Here is a 17651-nt window from a genome sequence, read left to right as displayed (position 1 = left end):
CAAAATTAAGTATGCTTGACTTTGAGCAATTTTCGGTTGTGTGACCTCTTAATTGCTTTACTAGGAAGTATTTTGAGTGAGGACAAAGTAGAAGGTGTCTAGGAGAATGCCAGGACGATTAGGACCAGATTAGAGAGATACTTAAATCATAAATCGTGTTTATATGATTTGAAATTGGCCTTCGTCAAATTTATTTATAGTAAGTTACATATTTATTAATTCCACGAGAGACAAATCTATTTGTTTCGAAAACTACCCTTAACTTCAAACACCGACTTTTATAGATAGTATAAGCGGTAAAAGAGAGAGAAAAAAAAAGTGGTAATTCGAGTCTAGCTCAAACGAATAATGCACCTATTACATTTTGTAAGCTCTTAAGGTATCTTTACTCCTATGTGTTGTAGTTTAAAAAATTCTCCGCCATTTCTTTAGGTGATATTCTCCTCGGGAAAAAAAAATAGTTATGGATGTTAAATCACCAATCAACTCAAAAACTTAAATTAATATTTTATAGATATCTTGACACTTATTAATTATAATCTCAAAATTAAGTGAACTTTTGAAAATCCTTTTAGATCTAAGCTCGTGTTTGATGAACTCTAAGCCTTGCAAACTCAATTATCAAAAACTTCTATTCAAATCAGCCTTATTCATTCCCAATAAAGGGAGTTTTTTTATTTTTATTTTTGTAAAGTCTTTCTTCAGACAAATTGTCAATGTACATTTGAAATTCAAACTCTTCTTTAAGAAATGGGTAGAAAAAAGAGAGATAATTCCGTTGCAAATGAAGACAAAAGTGGAATTAAACTAAGGCTCTCGCGCGTGGTGGTCCACTAAATATAATATAATTCCATTCTTACCTTCCCCTACCTACATTCGTTTTTGAGTTATTTATTTATTTAATATTACTTTTAAGTTTTAACTATTTCAACTTTCTCGACATATACAAAGTGTTCAAATATTTATGATTACATTTTTATTTTGATTGCGACTACATTTAATACCATGTCAGAGACGGTATTATTAAAATTAACCACCAAGATACGAGGTAATTAATGCGCATTAACTGCCGGTAAAACTTTGAAGAGGTTTTTAATATTTATGGACTATGTTTAAAAGCGGTTCTGGTCTGGCACAACCAAACAAAGTGCTATTTGCTATGATAAGATACATTTTCCAAACAGATCATCTTTGGTTAGAATTTGGAAAAAGTCAAAATCACCCTCAAATATTTGGTTAAAAATGCTCGATTGCTTTTAACCCAACAATGAAACCACTTGTTATATGTGTATGTATCTATGCCAAATATACAAAATAGGCTATAAATAATTCCTCGATCATTAATTTATTCAATTTATCGATGTAACGTTAAATGTGTTAAAAACTTTCAATCTAAGTCATTTTGTAAAATAATTATTAAAGTTTAGATCGCTCACAGTAGTTCGACAAGATTCTAATATATCATCTGTAGCAAAACTATGGACAGGAAGTAGCAATTCAAATTTGTTGAGAAAAATTTGATCTAGAGACAACTCTCTCTAAGAAACTCGACAAAATGGTATTGTAACTTCAAGATCCATCGTTAAATTATTGTTTTAAAATTAATATATCGCTCGTGTATCGAATACATAGAATCTTACCTGTCCATCCTCAAAATCGATTTTTTAAAAAGTGATGTCCTTAACAATTTAACATGACATAATTTTTTGTAAACAAATTTAACAAGACATAATCAAGAATTTTCAATATATTAAAAAGTATAACTGATAATTTTTTTTAATTTAAAAAACAAATTAAAAGTTGTAAAAAAAAAGTTGTGGACGGTTTGATATATTTAGTGAGATATTTTTTATAAGAAGACTCCAAAACACGAGGTTATTATATTCAATAGTGTCACCAAATACTTAATTAAAAGTCAAAAAATGATTTTTCTTCTTCTTCTTATAATATGGTTATTAATAGCATCTGAGTTGGGTAATGTGAATGAACCCACAAAAATTTTACATGGGTGCAACTTGCTGAAACATGATTAAACTAACCCATAATTTAATCCAATCTAACCTAAACTCTTTGAATAAGGGCGAAGGAATTTTTTAGATCATCCAACTTTCTGCACATATGATTAATTAATTAAAGTTAAATAATTTATTGATGCATGATTCTAGACAGTGTGACGGGTCCATTTCAAATCTAAGGTAGATGTCCAATCAACCGAGGTGATGATCTACATACAGAACCTTGCACCGATGCACCGTTATAGTGTACTCGATCATACACACTCGAAGTCACTTCTTATATAGACTTGTGTATGAGGAATGAACCATGTCTTTTATAGGGAAGTTTGGAAAACGTGGAACTGCCATTTCATGTGTTAAGTATTTGATGTTTGGTATTTTTATATTTGTGGCATCCATGTTTGTCCGTTCTCATCTCATCTTCGACAGTCAAGTAACGCACTAGGTCCATGATTCAGGGCAGGATTTGAAATTCGAATTAGGCACCTAATTGCCTCGATGTTCCCCTACATCTTCTGTGACCTGACTGCACCATTGTCTTTATCTGAAATATTTAGAAGAGTGAAGACTGTCGCTCCAAATTAAGCACGCTTAACTTTGTAGTTCTTATGGATTGAGCCATCGAAAAGAAAAGTACATACAGGTAGTAACTATAAATATTTCTTATTTATGCTTCCATGATATCAGAATTCCTACTAGTTACCCCTCTCCTCTATTCAGGTGTCACATGCCAACCAATTTTCGTTTGGTTCGTCCCCGAACCACATCTTACCTGTGTTTCCAAGCGAGTAGTCAACTTTACGAGCTCTAATTCTACCTATAATAAGTTATCAGAGGAAATTAATAAAAGAAATGGCAAAAGAAGTAATGAAGGGTAGTTTTTGTAAAACGACAGGGCGAAGCAAACAGTAGGGGAATAATTAGGTTTGTGGGGGCGAGGGGTGGGTTTGGTTCAGAACTGGAAAGGCAAAGGAAAAAGCTGAGGAGATGGTTCGTTGGGTACCAAATAAAGTTAATTTAATGAACGCCTCAAAGCTTGCACAAGATGCTTCCTTCCCTTCCTTATCGGCCTTTGCGACTTCACCTCTACGACTCCTCACTTTTTCATTCTTTATCTGTTCTTTTTTAATTTCTCTCTACATACTACAATATAATATATAGTTTTCCATTTCATATTTCATTCGTTAAAGTTTGGATTTTGTGTTTCTAATTTTCTCTTTTGTTTTTTGAATTATCCGAGTGTGAGGGAGGGGCAAAGGGGGTAATTGCCCCTCCTAGGTGAATTTGTAAGCACAAACTAGCTCGCTCCCGTCACTCAATCAAGGCTATTGTTGGGTTCTCTCTCATGTGGGACCGTTTTAGTTAGATTTTACTCGCCTACACTAGTCGTGATTTAAAAAGCCTATATAAAATATCTAAGATTTTGTAGTTTTTCTCTAATTTGCCTCACCTAAATTTTCAAAATTAAAGTTGATATGTAAAATTTTGCTCATCTATGAGAAAATATATGACTTTGCCTATATTAGTACATCTCGATCTTGCAACAATGTCCTTGTTGCTTTTGAAAAATGAACCAAAATTGTTAGTTAAGCACTTTATTAGTTTTTTTTTATTGTTTAAATGTAATATGTGAGGGTGAGAATTTGAACTCACGACCTTTTGGTTGGAGATGTTGAGCTAAACTCATATTGACTATAGCACTTTGTTAGTTGAAGCTGCAATTGTTCATGAGCACGTACAATTGCCTTGAGATTTGGACTATTAGAAAAATTACAATTTGAGTTAAGTTGCTTATTAGTTGAGTTGTTGAGTTGTGTTGATGTGTGATCTTTTAAATTTGGTATTCGTTAATGATTTCTTTTATTTCTCATTTCCGACGGATTCGTAATCATTTTGATGTGTCAAATTTAAGCTAGTTTAGTGAATAAGGTACTTATTACTATCTTAAAAAAAACAATGGTTAAATCATCTACCTTCACAACTATTAAACTAAAAAAATTATTTTAATTTTAAAATAGATAATCAAATAAAAACAATAAAAATAGTTAAAAGTAAATGTACGAAATATTTAGGAAAAAAAAGGAATGGGCGTTTATTATTAACAAATGTCGTTGAGGTGATGGTCAGTTCTTATGTGTTTTCTTGACAACTAAATGTGGTAGAGTCAGTCGGTTGTTGGTGAGATTAATTGGAATATACATAAGCTGTCCGGATACTCATGGATGTCCATGAAAGGAAGGAAAAAAAAAGTTGAGCCATTTTTCAAAATAAACTCAAATTTCTCAGCTACTGCGAGTTATTGGGCTCTTGACCCACCCATGGATACGAGTTTGGGCTTATGGGTCGACAAAATATGCCAACCGGGCTGTTGCTATTTGATCCGCGAACTACAACCAAATAATGCCACGTGCCGCAAAGCTGCAATACCGTACGAGAGTTGACACCGTGAAGAAACGGCGCCACGGCATGTAAATCCCGTTCAGAATATTCGTACACTTCCGTCCCGTCCGTTTTCTCAGTTTTGTTCTACTGCTCACATTTCTCATTCTCTTCTCCTCTCTACGAAATTTCGCTTTTGTTTGTCTATCCATGATCTTACGAGAATTAGCTCTCCTTCTCGTGATCGTTTCCGATTCATTGCTGTAAAACTCGATCAGACTTCTGCGCCGACTGAATGGCGGTTCGTGATTCTCCACCCAGCTTGCTCTAGTGAAAACTCTCCCATCCATGGCTGCTCGGGGCGTCGATTTCAAGTGGTGAGTCCTCCACGCCCCGCTCTCTAATTCTGAATTGCTGTTTTAACATGCCGTCTACTTTGCTTCCAGACCAGTACTTCGTAGTCAACTTGATAGGTTTTAGACGCCGTATTTTGATTCTTGCAGGTATGACGGGTTTTTCTTGTCGATGCTCGCGACGAGCGTGTATCCTTCAGTGTTTTGGGGAATTTTAGAATTGTGTGTATGGGAGTCTTTGCAGTCTCTTAGAATGGCTTAGTGATGATTCGTGACTGATGCATGTACTTGCACGGAGTGCTTTTCCACTTATCGTGTTTCAGCGGTTTGAAGCTCGAGTGAATTTGCTCTTTAAGTTTCTTTGGTATTAAGAGTTAGAAACGACTGAATATATATATCTTATACTTTTTAATCTCGAGCAATATATTTCTGTTTCTTTAACTGTTTTGCTGGATAGAGTAATAGTTTCGATCAGTTGGAAGAGGTACCATACTTGTGTACATCCCTTACATATATGGATTGTGGTATGTTTTACTTAACTTTTAACAAGAATTAGATAGTATTACCATTTTGTTGTCTTCTCTAGTGATTTTATTTTATTTTATTTTTTGCTTCAATCAGTTCAATGACTCATGTTTTGGTACAGGTTGATTATACTACCGTCTTTGTTTTCCGCCTGCTGATGTTTGTTGACAATGGACTTGCTGCTGGAATGGGTTTGTAAGGCTTTCAACTTTTAATTTTACATTAATTTAGGGTATCAAAATCATACATTTCTTTTATTAATTCTCCATCAGCCAAAAACACCACAGAGATATTATGATGTCAGAAAATAAATTAAAATAGAAAAATGTTACGAAATGTCCTCAAATACATTTACTATGGGTGGTATGGGTTGAGCTTTAATGCAGTAATTCTTGAGGGAAAGATCAAAACAGATATGGATTCTGACATGCAAAGATTTGTTAACCTTGATCCCATGATCAGAAGTATGATGATGAAAGTTTGAAAAAGAAAAGAAAATAATTTCTGCTGTTGATTTAAAGACGTTATTCTGTGTTGTTTGCTAATTTTGTTTTATTCTTATGGGACTGTAATATGATGCTTCAGTCATTAATTTTCACTCTGGTTTGGGTAAAATTATTATAAATCTTATTCTATTTGGGAACTGGGATGCTGCACTTTTGCCATGCATGTAAATCATTTTTTTTTCTAGTAGGTCTTGACATATGACCTGATTTTTTTTTTACCCCTGGATTAATTATTTAGTAAATACATATATACATGTCTTCTTTTTATTCTGTTTTTTCCCCACCTTGCAATGGTAAAATATCGGTTCACTTTGTTTTAAATATGAGAAAGTTATGATCTTATATTTCTTCATTTTGGCTCTGATCTATCATCCAAGTGGACATTCTTACTTGCCAATACATTTTCCTCCTTTTATTTTTCTTTTTCCAAGATTTCTTGTATGGTCGATGCCAATTTTTATCTTCTGAATTTGTGTATCATTAGGGACTTTGGGTGGCAGCAGAGGTATGCTCGATTTTGTGGAAGAATTGCGGTCCTTTCAGTCCTTGCTCTTCTGCTATATCCATTTCTTTGGGCTTGGACTGGCATTGGTACTTTGTGGTTTATAGAAGCTAACAAATGTGTACGTTGTTTTTTTAATTTCAAATCCCATCGCCAACGTCAGAATCTTCATATTTCCATTATGTTTATGGAGCTATTGGTTTAAATGTGTCAGCTTCTTGAGCAAGGCCAGAAATGGGGGTTCCTAATTTGGTTACTTTTTAGCTACTGTGCACTCATATGCATTGCTTGCATGTTTTTGGGGAAGGTCAGTTCTATTATGTTTACTTTGTAGATTATTATTGGACTTTATTATGACTTACGTCAAATACTCTCCAGTAATTTGTAGCTTAGCTCTCAGTTAATTTAACATGCAACTCTTACATTTTTTTTTACGAGTTCTTATTGGAAATCCTCAAATGTTTTTCTACACTTGTATATGAAATTCATGTAATTATCTTTGAAACTTCCATGTAGTGGTTGACTCGTAGACAAGCACTCTTGTTACGGGCGCAACAAGGGATCCCTGTATCAGAATATGGGGTAAGCAATTCAGCTCTCTGCATTTTGATTGGAACTTAAAAGATGTGTTTCAACTTTCGTTATATGTCATCAATTTCTCTTAACTTATTTTCTTTTGAACTGGATTACAATCCAATCAAAGTCATTAATATATCTGTTCATACTGTTTTCTTTAGGGTTCTTTAGGTTCTATTCTAATTATTTTTTCAACACAGGTAGCTTCCACATTAGGATTGTTATGCGTTAATTGTTTAATAAACATCGATTTTTTTTTAAAAATTGTGCTCACTTACCTTTGGTGCTACATGTGATGAAACTGAATGAGGCAAAGATTTTTTTTATTACAGGTCTTGGTTGACATGATTCGAGTACCAGATTGGGCTTTTGAAGCGGCAGGACAAGAAACTAGGGTAATGGGCCAAGATGCTGCTGCATACCACCCCGGACTTTACTTGACTGCAGCTCAGGTAAGTTTATTAGGGCTTGAATTAACATTTCATCGTCAATATTCTTGGGCTTTCCTCAACACCCGTTGTCTGGTATTTGCATAAGAGCTATTTTGTGCTGTTTGTTCCATTTTTCCTATTAGTGGTTTTGCATATTGTTCCTTAGGAAGTTGAGGGAAGTTGATTGACATGAGGTAAGAGCATTGTGTATGTTGATCAACCTTAAAACTTTTTGTGAGAGATTTTGTATAAATCTTAAAGAATTGTATACTATGGGAAGCCATTTTGTGGGTTCGATTTTATGATTGAATCTTCCATTTTAAATTCTGATGGTCAATTTAGTCAATTGATGTTTGAACAGAGGGAAGCTGTGGAAGCACTTATTGAGGAACTTCCCAAATTCAGGTTAAAGGCTGTTCCAACAGATTGCAGTGAATGTCCTATCTGCTTAGAAGAGTTCCATGTAGGGAATGAGGTAATCGATATTTCATGCCTTACCATTTATACAAAAGAAGTCTGGAAAAGTTGTGGCTGTAAAAAAACTGTCGTTAATGTATAATTTGTAGTTTACTTCTTTTCATGCTCTTTTTGGACACTGAGCAAGGGGAAGTCGGAGGAATCATAGATTCATGCTCATACATACATGAAATTATTAACCTTTTGTTGGTGAATTATTGAAAATAATGTTGCGGGCATTGTTTGTCAATTGGTGCAGGTTCGTGGCCTCCCATGTGCGCATAATTTTCATGTAGGATGTATTGATGAGTGGCTTCGACTGAATGTGAAATGCCCTCGATGCCGTTGCTCGGTCTTCCCAAATCTTGACCTCAGTGCTCTGTCCAATATTCGCACTGATACTGATAGGCCATCTGCAAGCGTTATTACGGCCAATCGATATATGAGATCTCAACCTTCCAGCCAAAGTTACCTGGTGAGATTGCAGGGTCTGCTTAGACCCGTTCGAACAGAGAACACTAGTGCACACAGTGATTTAGAGACTGGTAGTGCTTTGGAAGGTGCTGAGAATGGGTCTGCCCATGACCAAACTATTTCAGAACGGTCTCTGTCTTTGAGTCAGTCCACTTCACAACTCTAGGTAGTTGGGATGTTTTTTCCCTTGGTGTTTTGACTGATTCTAACTGCTTCTGTAGAAGCTGAACGATAAGTGTCCACATCTAGCCATTTGCAAATGCCGGCAACTGTGTAATAGAAAAGCTCGAACGTTTGTTTCTTGTATTGAAGAAATCTACTCACTCACATTCTAGCAAAAACTCAATTTTCCTTTCTTCAAATTTAGCTGTATCATATTCATCAAAATTAATTTTAGACCTCAGTACTGCCATTCAGCCATCTTCGAAGAGACAAAGACCATGTTCTGGTTGCAGAGTCACGTTTTGCAAATCCACGTAGTACTTGCACTCAGCCATCTTTGCCAAACCCGAAGGTAACGGAGCGGCAATCATCTGGCGAGAAGAGGCATGGACTAGCACGAAAAGAGTTCGGGTTGAGGAATGGCCAGCGGAAATTGCTAGCCTCTGAATGCTTAGATGTTTTATCTTAACTTTCGCGATTTTTATCACTCAAAAAAGAAAAGGTTGGTGTTGATTGTTGATTGTTGATCATTGTTTCTCACTTCAATTTCTTGGTTGGCGCAGGTTTTTACTGTTGGAAACAAGACGAGGCCACCTCAAGGGGTAAAGAATACTCTGAACTTTATAAAAGAATATTTTTGAACTTGCGTTTTAAAACATTGAATTTTCCATTAAGTTGAAGAGGGCAAAAGCATGCGGCAGATAAGAGTGGTGTTATTAGAAAGTGAGATGATAATGTATGTTTTGCAGTATTAATTTTTATATGCTTGCTTTTTCAGGTGGGGTCCTAAATTATCGGAAAATATCCGATTTGGTGAGCGTGCTCCAGCAGAAATGTGGCAATGACAGAGTGGAGCAGCTCAACAAACAAACATGGTGACTGACATCGTCCCCCTAATTTTATTTTATTTTTGGCTAAATTACTACAAATATTCTTCTAACTTTGTCCTTTTCTTTAAAAAATATTCCTGTTCTTTTAAAAGTTTGAATACTTTAAAATACCCCTTTCGAAAAATATTTGGTAATATTTTGAACGAAATGTTCAAGCTTGTTTGGATTAAGTCTAAACAGGAGAAAAAACTGGAGAAACAAACTTTGTTGACCATGAGTAAATATATACATTGAAATGCTAGATTTAGATTTTCATCAATTGAGCTATGAAAATGATTAAAATATTCTTTTACTAAACTTATAAGAAGATTAAAATAAAAAAGGGATTTTAGAGATATTTAAAACTTTCTTGTCCCCTAATTATCTTGGTTTTATCTTGTCCATGGCTCTAGGTTATTGGAGAAACGAGAAAGTGACTGGTCTGGCTTCTGTGGCTCTCAATTTTGGCCACAACATCTACAAGGACCAGCACAGCCCCCACCATATGAACCATAAATTGCCTGTGAGAATGTCTATCCAAATCCAGGTCTGTCGGTCATTTTCGTATATTTAACTTTTGTTTCTCTCTACCAATTTTCAAATTAAAATTTTAACGTCTCACTCATTCACTTATGTGTATCAATTTATTCAACCACAACACACTTTTTTCAAAATTTCCCTGTTTAAACAGTTTTGTTGCATTAAAAAAAACCCCCATTTTTTAAAATTTGAAAATAGTTCTTTTTTGCAGTGTGAATTGAAGTATAATTCCAACCTGATAAAATGACCTCTTGCATTATATAATTTTATTTAAATACTGATATCTTGGGTTCAAAATAAATTCTACAAATTGATCTTGTATGGCTCAGAAATTGGAGTTGCCGACTGTTAATGTTTTGGTGAAGATTTTATTTCATTGGTTTGAATTGAATTCTATTTTATTTTAGTCCTCAAGCTTTTTAAATATGGTTTAAAGTCTTTTAATTTTGAGTTGACTTTGTTATACAACAGTTATTACTTTACCGAAATTGTTGTGACGGTGCAGGAGCAGGATATTCCATATTCGGGAGCTCAATAAATAAATGTATATTTTTTGCACCAAGTACCGAACTCCTTTTTAAGTATGATAAGACCTCTGACTAAAGGACCAATCAGAAAGTACGTAAAAAAAGATAAAAGATTAAAATATATATATATACATTCCAGATTTGAGGAACACTTGGTCGTTGAGTGGTGTTGAAAAATATCGTCGGAGGAAGAGAGAGAAGAAGGAAGAAGAAGAGTTAAAGAATGAAGAAGAAGATTGCTGCATCACTTGTAGAATCATGGAAGAAAAGATAATATAAATTAAATATAATTACTAATCAGCAAACCCAATTACATTACATATTAAGTGTCACGTTATTTATTTTGTTAGTCAAGTAACGCTCAAATGAATATTAGGCTTGAACTTTGAGACTAGAAGTATCTCTTTTTAAACTTCATCGATCAAATGAGCATTAGGTTTAAATCTTACGAACCAAAGTGTATTTTGCCCCTTAAATAGTTATTGGATAAGTGTGTGTTTGGGCCATTATGAAAGTCAATTAGAAAATTGATTTTAAGAAAGCTTTAAAATAAATTTAAATTAATTTTTAAGGTATTACTGAGTAGTGATTTTGAAAAATCAATTATACTTAAACCACTAGTTCTACCATCACTCTCAAAAATACCTTAATATTCAATTATTTAATTAGTTGAGATATATATATTTTTTATCTTGAATATTTGAATTGTTGTCTCGAGAGAGAACTCATTGGTGCCAAGCATGAGAGAACTCATTGAAGCGGTTAATCCCATGTATTCTCCCATGTATATTGTCTCTGGACTTCTGCCCCTCTTAGCAAAGAGCCAGAGAAACTTTCGAATTATGAATCAGGAATAGAATGAATGGACGATGCTACTGGAACTATAAATATATATATATATATATATATATATATATATATATATATAAAATCACTCTTTTTCTTATCTATTCGATCGAAGGTTGCAAACATCATATTAATGATATCTTTTGTGTAATTAATGTATTAAATTACTCATTTCTAAAATTCATTCACTCAGTTGATTTTTGTGCTAAGGATACATATGTATTTTATTGTCATAATTTGACAATTTACTTTACAATATTTCACGCTATATCATTGAGAATTTTTTACCAGTTACCATTTGTATAGTTTTAGTTTTATGTAACCCTTCAAGAAAATGAATATTTTTTTAGATCATAAAAGAATGTATATTTTTGTAAGAGAAAAAAAGGCATATTTAACTTGAAAGCGACGATGAATTCGAAACAATATTATTAATAACAGTAGAAGACTTCGAAGTAGCTAATAACAAAGTATTGGTAGATCGGTCTTCAAAATTAGTATGGATTCAAAATTATCTAACTACCTTCTCACCTTATCATTTGAGATCGAGATATTAGACTCTTCACTATCTCATAATACCATTTATAATCATCTTAAGATAACTAGTCAGCTAGACAACACTTTTATTGAATAATCGAACTAGAAAGATGTTGGACTCAACCAAGATTATGAATGATATAAATCTCTATTGCCCTAATCAAACAAGATGAAACAGTGGGGTGGCAACACTAAAATAATAAAACAAACCAACCATAAAAAAGGGATGATTTTGATTCTTTATAAAAAAAAATTCCCTTTTTGGTCCGGTGTTAGCAATAGCATAGGATTAGCCATTAGGAGACTGCTTGTGTTGATGGGGGAACAATAATATAGGAAAGTGGAAACCCACAAATCTGATGGGCCTTCTTATTCTAATAGGCTAAAAAGTTATCCGAGGGAAGAGGATTCTATCCTTTCATCAATCTCTCAGCTTCTCTCTATCGTCTCCATCTCACTCCTACGGCAAAAAAGAAAAATCCAACGCAACCAGAAGAAGAAGAAGAAAGGAGAGACGAAACGGTGAAGATTTGTGATGGGGGTCGCCAATACCTCCTGGGTTGCCGGCCAAGCAATACCCATGCTCCAATTCAGTCCCTTTTGTTGCTTCGATTTATCCGCCAAGAAATCCAATGATTCGAGGCTGATTATGAGCTGGGGTTGCACTAATCAGGGCAAACTTTCAATTTCTTCATCCAGGAATTCCCGAAATTCGACTCTGTATTGTCGTTGCAGTGGAAATGGCAATATCAGCAATGGGAGTTGCAGTAATAGTAGTTCTCCTTCTTCCTTGGAATGGGATTGGACTCGGTGGAGCCGCTATTTCTCCGAAATGGAACAGGCCGAAAGTTTTGCTTCTGTGCTCAAGGTGCCCTGATCTTCTTTCATAATTTTCTCATTGGGATGATTGTCGATTTTGACTCTATTTACCGTTTTATCAACTGTGTTTTAGTTTGTTTGTTGGGTTCTGATTAGACTTGAGTTTAATTCTTCATAATGACAAATTTGGGGTCATAGGATTTTCTTCTCATCCTCTAATGTGATAGCTGAATCACTCTTCTTTTTCAGTTGTCTTTTCAACCGTTTTTTTCACTTGATTTGCTTTCCATACTCGTAATTGTCAACTGGGTAATTCGAACAAACACGTTTCTGGGTAGTAGTTTAAACAGTTAGTCTCTACATCTATGCTTCTTTTCTTTTCACTGCATTTCTTTTTGCAAGTGGTTTCTATGTTGAATTCTACTCCTTCGTCTAGTGGCAGTCTTCAGTATTTTTTCTCTTTCCTTTTCCAAATTACTTCTCGACGTATTCAATATTATACATCAACGAAGTGATAGAAATATTTACTTTGTTGGTCCTCACATATTTAGCTGGACTTTTACTAGTTATTGGCTCACGAGCTCTAGATATTGTGTAACAGTTTCAACTTGAAGAGGCCGTTGAGAAAGAAGATTTTGAAGAAGCTGCAAAGTTGAAACTGGCTATTGTTGAAACTACGCAAAAGGACAGTGTTGCTGAAATCATGTCCCAGTTAAAGGTCAAAACAAGATTTATATTGCTTACTAAGATTGTCAACTTTATGGTTACCTCTTAATGTAATTTCTTTATACATTTGCAGAGTGCAATAGAGGAGGAGCGATACCAAGATGCATCGATGTTGTGCAAATGCACAGGAAGTGGATTGGTAATTCTGCAGGGTTCTACCCTTAAACACGCTTATTTCCTGATCATCATCATCTTTATCTGCTGAATCAAGATGTTTTTTTTTTGGCGTATCTTCCTAAGTTTGTTGCCAATAACTACTGGAAGTTACTAATGAAGAATGAAACAGAAGTGGTTTCTTAGTTATCAACTTATCAGGAGAAAAACATTGAAAGTTTGGCACTTAATTTGAACCAGTTTACTGTCTCTCATAGCATTCTTAGATGAACGTTTGATTTTTCTTCTCACCATCTGATATAATTTCTATTAGAAATATCAATGTGTCCTTATTGGCCCCTTTCAATACCACGCTAGACCATGGCATGATATTTGCTGAAATCGAATATATTTACTTGTATATGAAATTTTGTACCATCATCTGAACCATTTTTGAGCAGGTGGGCTGGTGGGTGGGGTGCTCTCAAGATTCAGACGATCCCTTTGGCAGATTAATACGTATAACTCCTGGAGTTGGAAGATTTATTGGTAGGGGTTACAGTCCGAGGTAAGATCTTTGTCTCCCTGTGAAAACACCATTATTATTAAGGAAACACTCACAATTGTTGTTTGTCACAGGCAGTTGGTTACTGCATCGCCAGGAACTCCAATGTTTGAGATTTTTGTTGTCAAAGATGATGAAGAGAGATATGTCATGCAGGTGCCATACTGAATTCTCACTTGGAAAATATTGAATTTATGTGAAGATATTGAACTTTTAATCTGTCTTATGAGCCTTCTCATGTTATCTTTCACATTTCTGATCTGATTCTGGAAAAGTAATTTGCAGTATCTATGTGAAGCTTCTGTTTTAGCTTCAGAAACTGTTGGCTAACATTAAAGTTATCAGATAATTTGAGTGGTGTCTACACTAACACTAATGTTTTTTTTTTCAGTGTTAGTGTAGACACCACTAAATGTGCATATGTTGCCTACTTGGTCAAATTTAATCTTCGTTTCTGTGTTCAAATGAATAGAGCGTAAATAACTTGCAATGAGTTCTTGCTTTTACAAAATTGGAGCTCGAGGATTTTGATTGCTAAGGAGTTAAATTATGTTTAACCCATAGTGTAATGCTTAACCTCTATTTCTAATTTGATTTCTTTGGCTTTATTACATCATGAGGAACCAGATAACATTTTATTTTATTTGTTACATGAGCTAACAAAATACTACATTGATGTATAATATTAAGTAGGGGCTGATGCTATTATCTATTACCATGTATCTGACATCAAAAGTTAATGAGAGACTATTTCAATATGAATCTGTTGCAGGTAGTATACTTGCAAAGATCCAAAGGAAATTCAACAATCCCAACAAGTCCACCATCTGAACCTTCAAATAGCCCCTCCACATCTGGAGTTGAGAATCAAACTGCTGTAGAAATTCCAGAGAATGAAAGCAAGACAGAGCAGCAAAGTGAGGAGAAGGGCATTAATATGGAAGGAGCTACTGAGGAGGGAATAAAGGGTGTGATAAATTTTCTGAAAGACAAAATTCCAGGACTGAAAGTTAAAGTAATGAACATCAATGTTCCTGAGGAAGTCATAGAGGATGCTAACTCTGTCAAGCAGTTGATGCAAGAAGGTAACGAGAACACAGGGACTAGTGGGAATTCTGACAATGAAATTGATAAGTTAGATGACATTCAGCCTGAGGCAATTTCATTAGGAGAGAATAGCGATGCCAGTGATGATGAAAAGGATTTGGATATGAAGCTTTATATTGGTGGGGTTGTACATAACAGTGAAGAGACACCTACAAAGGACGAGTTTGTACGCCATCCAGCTTATATTAAGGATATGGATAGGGATTCTTTTGTGCTGCATATTCCTGGGAGAGGCCTAGATCTTGATGCTGCTGAAAATAAAGTCTCCAAGGTCAAAGTGGCAGCTTTAGCAGCCCAAGGTGTCTCTGAGCTTATGCCAGCAGACGTTGCCAAAGCATTTTGGGGCGTTGATAAGGTTTCTCCAAAGGTGAGGTGGATAATATTCAGTGCAGTGGGGTAGGACTTTTTTATTTTTAATATATTTTTTGAAAAAGGAAATAGAATAAGTTTCATAGATTGAATAATCTGACTAACATAAATCTTGGTGTAGACTTGGTGAGATTTCTAATCAAATAGTATGTTATGGTATTGTTATAGTTTTCAACTGTCTTGTTCTCTAGGAGGAGGGTAAATGTTAGAAGTTTCAAATTGATTACTTGATATAGGATATGGTATGTTTCTACATAATTTAGGGTTTTCTATCAAGGTAATTTCTTTTAATTGTAAAATCATGGAACCTCTTCATTTTAGGTTTCAAGGAATGTTCGTGAGATAGTCAAACTTGCTGTCAGTCAAGCACAGAAGCGGAGTAAACTATCTGAAAATACTACTTTCAATCGGATTACCACATCGAGAGGGGACCTCGATCCATTTGATGGTTAGTCTATCGTTCTTTTGTTTCCTTTCTTTTGTGCTTTAAAAATTAGTAGCACCCACATGTCTAGATGGTCAATGTGCTTGTTGTGTGGTCCAGGTCTCTATGTGGGTGCATTTGGCCCTTATGGCACTGAGGTGGTGCAGTTGAGGCGCAAATTCGGGCATTGGAATGATGTTGATGACGAGGACAAGACTTCAGATATGGAGTTCTTTGAGTATGTAGAGGCAGTAAAGCTGACTGGTGATCTTAATGTTCCTGCTGGCCAGGTCTAATTTGAATCTTATTTTTATGATTTTACTCGTTAAGTGCAAGCACAAGTTTTCTGTTTGCATGTGTTGACTAGTAATGGTGTTCTAGACCTGATGTTTTTCTAAATTCAGGTCACTTTTCGAGCTAAAATTGGGAGAGGAAATCGAATTTCCAACCGTGGGATGTATCCCGATGAACTGGGAGTGGTATATATCACATGTCCTTTCTACTTTCCTGTTTGCTAGTGAATTCTTTCCAGTTAGTAGTATTTGACTTCTAGTTAACTCTTGTCATAAGCATAATCGTCATCTTCTCTTGAGAAATTTTGTATTTGTATTTGTATTATGGACTTTACCAAAGTGTCATTCAGGGATTCAGAAGAATGCAAGAGGCCATTTGGGAATCATATTCATTTTTTTTTTAATAATTTTATTCTAACTAAAAAAAAAAAAAAAACAGCTTTGACAGGACATGTGTTTTCTTTGTTGTTTTCTAAGCTAACAACTCATATATTGAACATGGATAATATTTAATTAGTAGATGGAAATATAAGAATAAGAAATGCCATACCACATACTTGTATTTAGATTGGCTGACAAAAGAAAAACAGCTCAAAAAGATTAGTTTACAAAGATTTTCAAAAAATAACATTTAGAGAATACACACAAATAGTTTCTAACTAGTTTAAATTCAAAGAAGGCTTGTTGAGAGGCTTGTTACTTGGTGATTTTAAAGAAGGCTTGTTGAGAGGCTTTTTTTCCACACCTACATTAAATTTTGTTAATATCTTCTGTTCAGCCTGCTTTCTAGTCAGACTGATTCAAAAACCTTTTATACCCTATCCAGGTTGCGAGCTATAAGGGTCAAGGAAGAATAGCAGAATTTGGGTTCCGAAATCCACAGTGGGTTGATGGAGAACTTCTCCAACTAAATGGCAGGGTAATTCAACTCATAAGAATTTCACTAAGAACCTGATAGATTACTAGTATCCTATCAGTACATTTGATTCCACCTTCAATACTGCAGGGTATTGGGCCATATGTCAAAGGTGCAGATCTCGGGTTCCTCTATGTCGTTCCAGAGCAAAGTTTCCTTGTACTCTTCAACCGCTTGAAGTTACCAGAGTGATGCACGTCAATCTCTGCTTCACAACTAGGTTCAATTTCCACTTCGAATCACAAGAGTGGTAGTGCCTGCCTTGACAACAGAAAGAAAAGTAGATCTCTTCTAGCCTCCGTAACAAAAGGTTCGATTAAACACGACTCTTCCGGCTACGTATTTCCCACTGCTGTTTCTTCTTTACAGGCAAAATTTTGGTCTTTCATAATCTCTAGTTTATCTACTACTTTTTCCCCCTGAGGTATATATCATCAAATTTTGATACTTTTAGCATATAATGGGTGTGGATTCTGAAAGAGTTGCTGTGACTGTGAGTTTTCTCCTGTGGACGAGTTTGACATCTAGTCAATAATATGTGAATTTTCAGTGAACTTTTGAAACCACAGCCATATCTTCTTCTTCTTCTTCTTCTTCTTCTTCTTCTTCTTCCTCATGGATGTTAAATGAAAAAAGCACTC

The 17651-nt window shown here is 34.9% G+C and overlaps 2 protein-coding genes and 1 long non-coding RNA gene across 6 annotated transcripts; all 3 read left to right on the top strand.

The window, feature by feature from the left end:
- The first annotated feature begins 4511 nt into the window (after window positions 1-4511).
- Window positions 4512-8558, top strand: SIS3 (SUGAR-INSENSITIVE 3). Of its 4 annotated transcripts, none has more exons than XM_022279372.2 (10): window positions 4512-4771; window positions 4898-4936; window positions 5205-5271; window positions 5394-5467; window positions 6263-6401; window positions 6495-6587; window positions 6797-6862; window positions 7189-7308; window positions 7649-7762; window positions 8003-8558. In XM_022279372.2, the coding sequence occupies exons 1-10, from the start codon at window positions 4743-4745 to the stop codon at window positions 8381-8383; spliced, it is 1122 nt and encodes a 373-aa protein (XP_022135064.1). In that variant the 5' UTR covers window positions 4512-4742; the 3' UTR covers window positions 8384-8558. The 4 variants fall into 4 exon arrangements, with proteins under 4 accessions (XP_022135064.1, XP_022135065.1, XP_087982086.1 ...); XM_022279373.2 differs by having other exon boundaries at window positions 4875-4936; XM_088125960.1 differs by lacking the exon at window positions 6495-6587.
- A 575-nt stretch (window positions 8559-9133) lies between these two features.
- On the top strand, window positions 9134-10821 carry LOC148210537 (uncharacterized). The gene is made up of 2 exons (XR_015791852.1): window positions 9134-9254; window positions 9662-10821. It is a non-coding gene; the product is annotated as an uncharacterized LOC148210537 (long non-coding RNA).
- A 1243-nt stretch (window positions 10822-12064) lies between these two features.
- Window positions 12065-17564, top strand: LOC111007120 (protein EXECUTER 2, chloroplastic). The gene is made up of 11 exons (XM_022279324.2): window positions 12065-12566; window positions 13119-13235; window positions 13317-13382; window positions 13798-13904; window positions 13976-14057; window positions 14674-15375; window positions 15699-15825; window positions 15922-16091; window positions 16206-16280; window positions 16921-17013; window positions 17101-17564. Exons 1-11 carry the CDS (start codon window positions 12234-12236, stop codon window positions 17200-17202), a joined length of 1974 nt encoding a protein of 657 aa, XP_022135016.1. The 5' UTR covers window positions 12065-12233; the 3' UTR covers window positions 17203-17564.
- The last annotated feature ends 87 nt before the right edge of the window (window positions 17565-17651 follow it).

The sequence above is a fragment of the Momordica charantia genome (assembly GCF_013281855.1).
Source record: "Momordica charantia cultivar OHB3-1 chromosome 6 unlocalized genomic scaffold, Mcharantia_2.0 BLBB01000006.1, whole genome shotgun sequence".
NCBI lineage: Eukaryota > Viridiplantae > Streptophyta > Magnoliopsida > Cucurbitales > Cucurbitaceae > Momordica > Momordica charantia.
This window is presented reverse-complemented; position numbering and strand designations above follow the sequence as displayed.

Coding starts and splice junctions, on each gene's coding strand:
- SIS3 (XM_022279372.2), top strand. CDS start 4,743: ATGGCTGCTCGGGGCGTCGATTTCAAGTG. Junction 4,937..5,204: donor TCGATGCTCGCGACGAGCGT/GTATCCTTCAGT, acceptor TTTGCTGGATAG/AGTAATAGTTTCGATCAGTT. Junction 6,588..6,796: donor CTTGCATGTTTTTGGGGAAG/GTCAGTTCTATT, acceptor ACTTCCATGTAG/TGGTTGACTCGTAGACAAGC.
- LOC111007120 (XM_022279324.2), top strand. CDS start 12,234: ATGGGGGTCGCCAATACCTCCTGGGTTGCCGGCCAAGCAATACCCATG. Junction 12,567..13,118: donor GTTTTGCTTCTGTGCTCAAG/GTGCCCTGATCT, acceptor ATTGTGTAACAG/TTTCAACTTGAAGAGGCCGT. Junction 14,058..14,673: donor AAGAGAGATATGTCATGCAG/GTGCCATACTGA, acceptor AATCTGTTGCAG/GTAGTATACTTGCAAAGATC.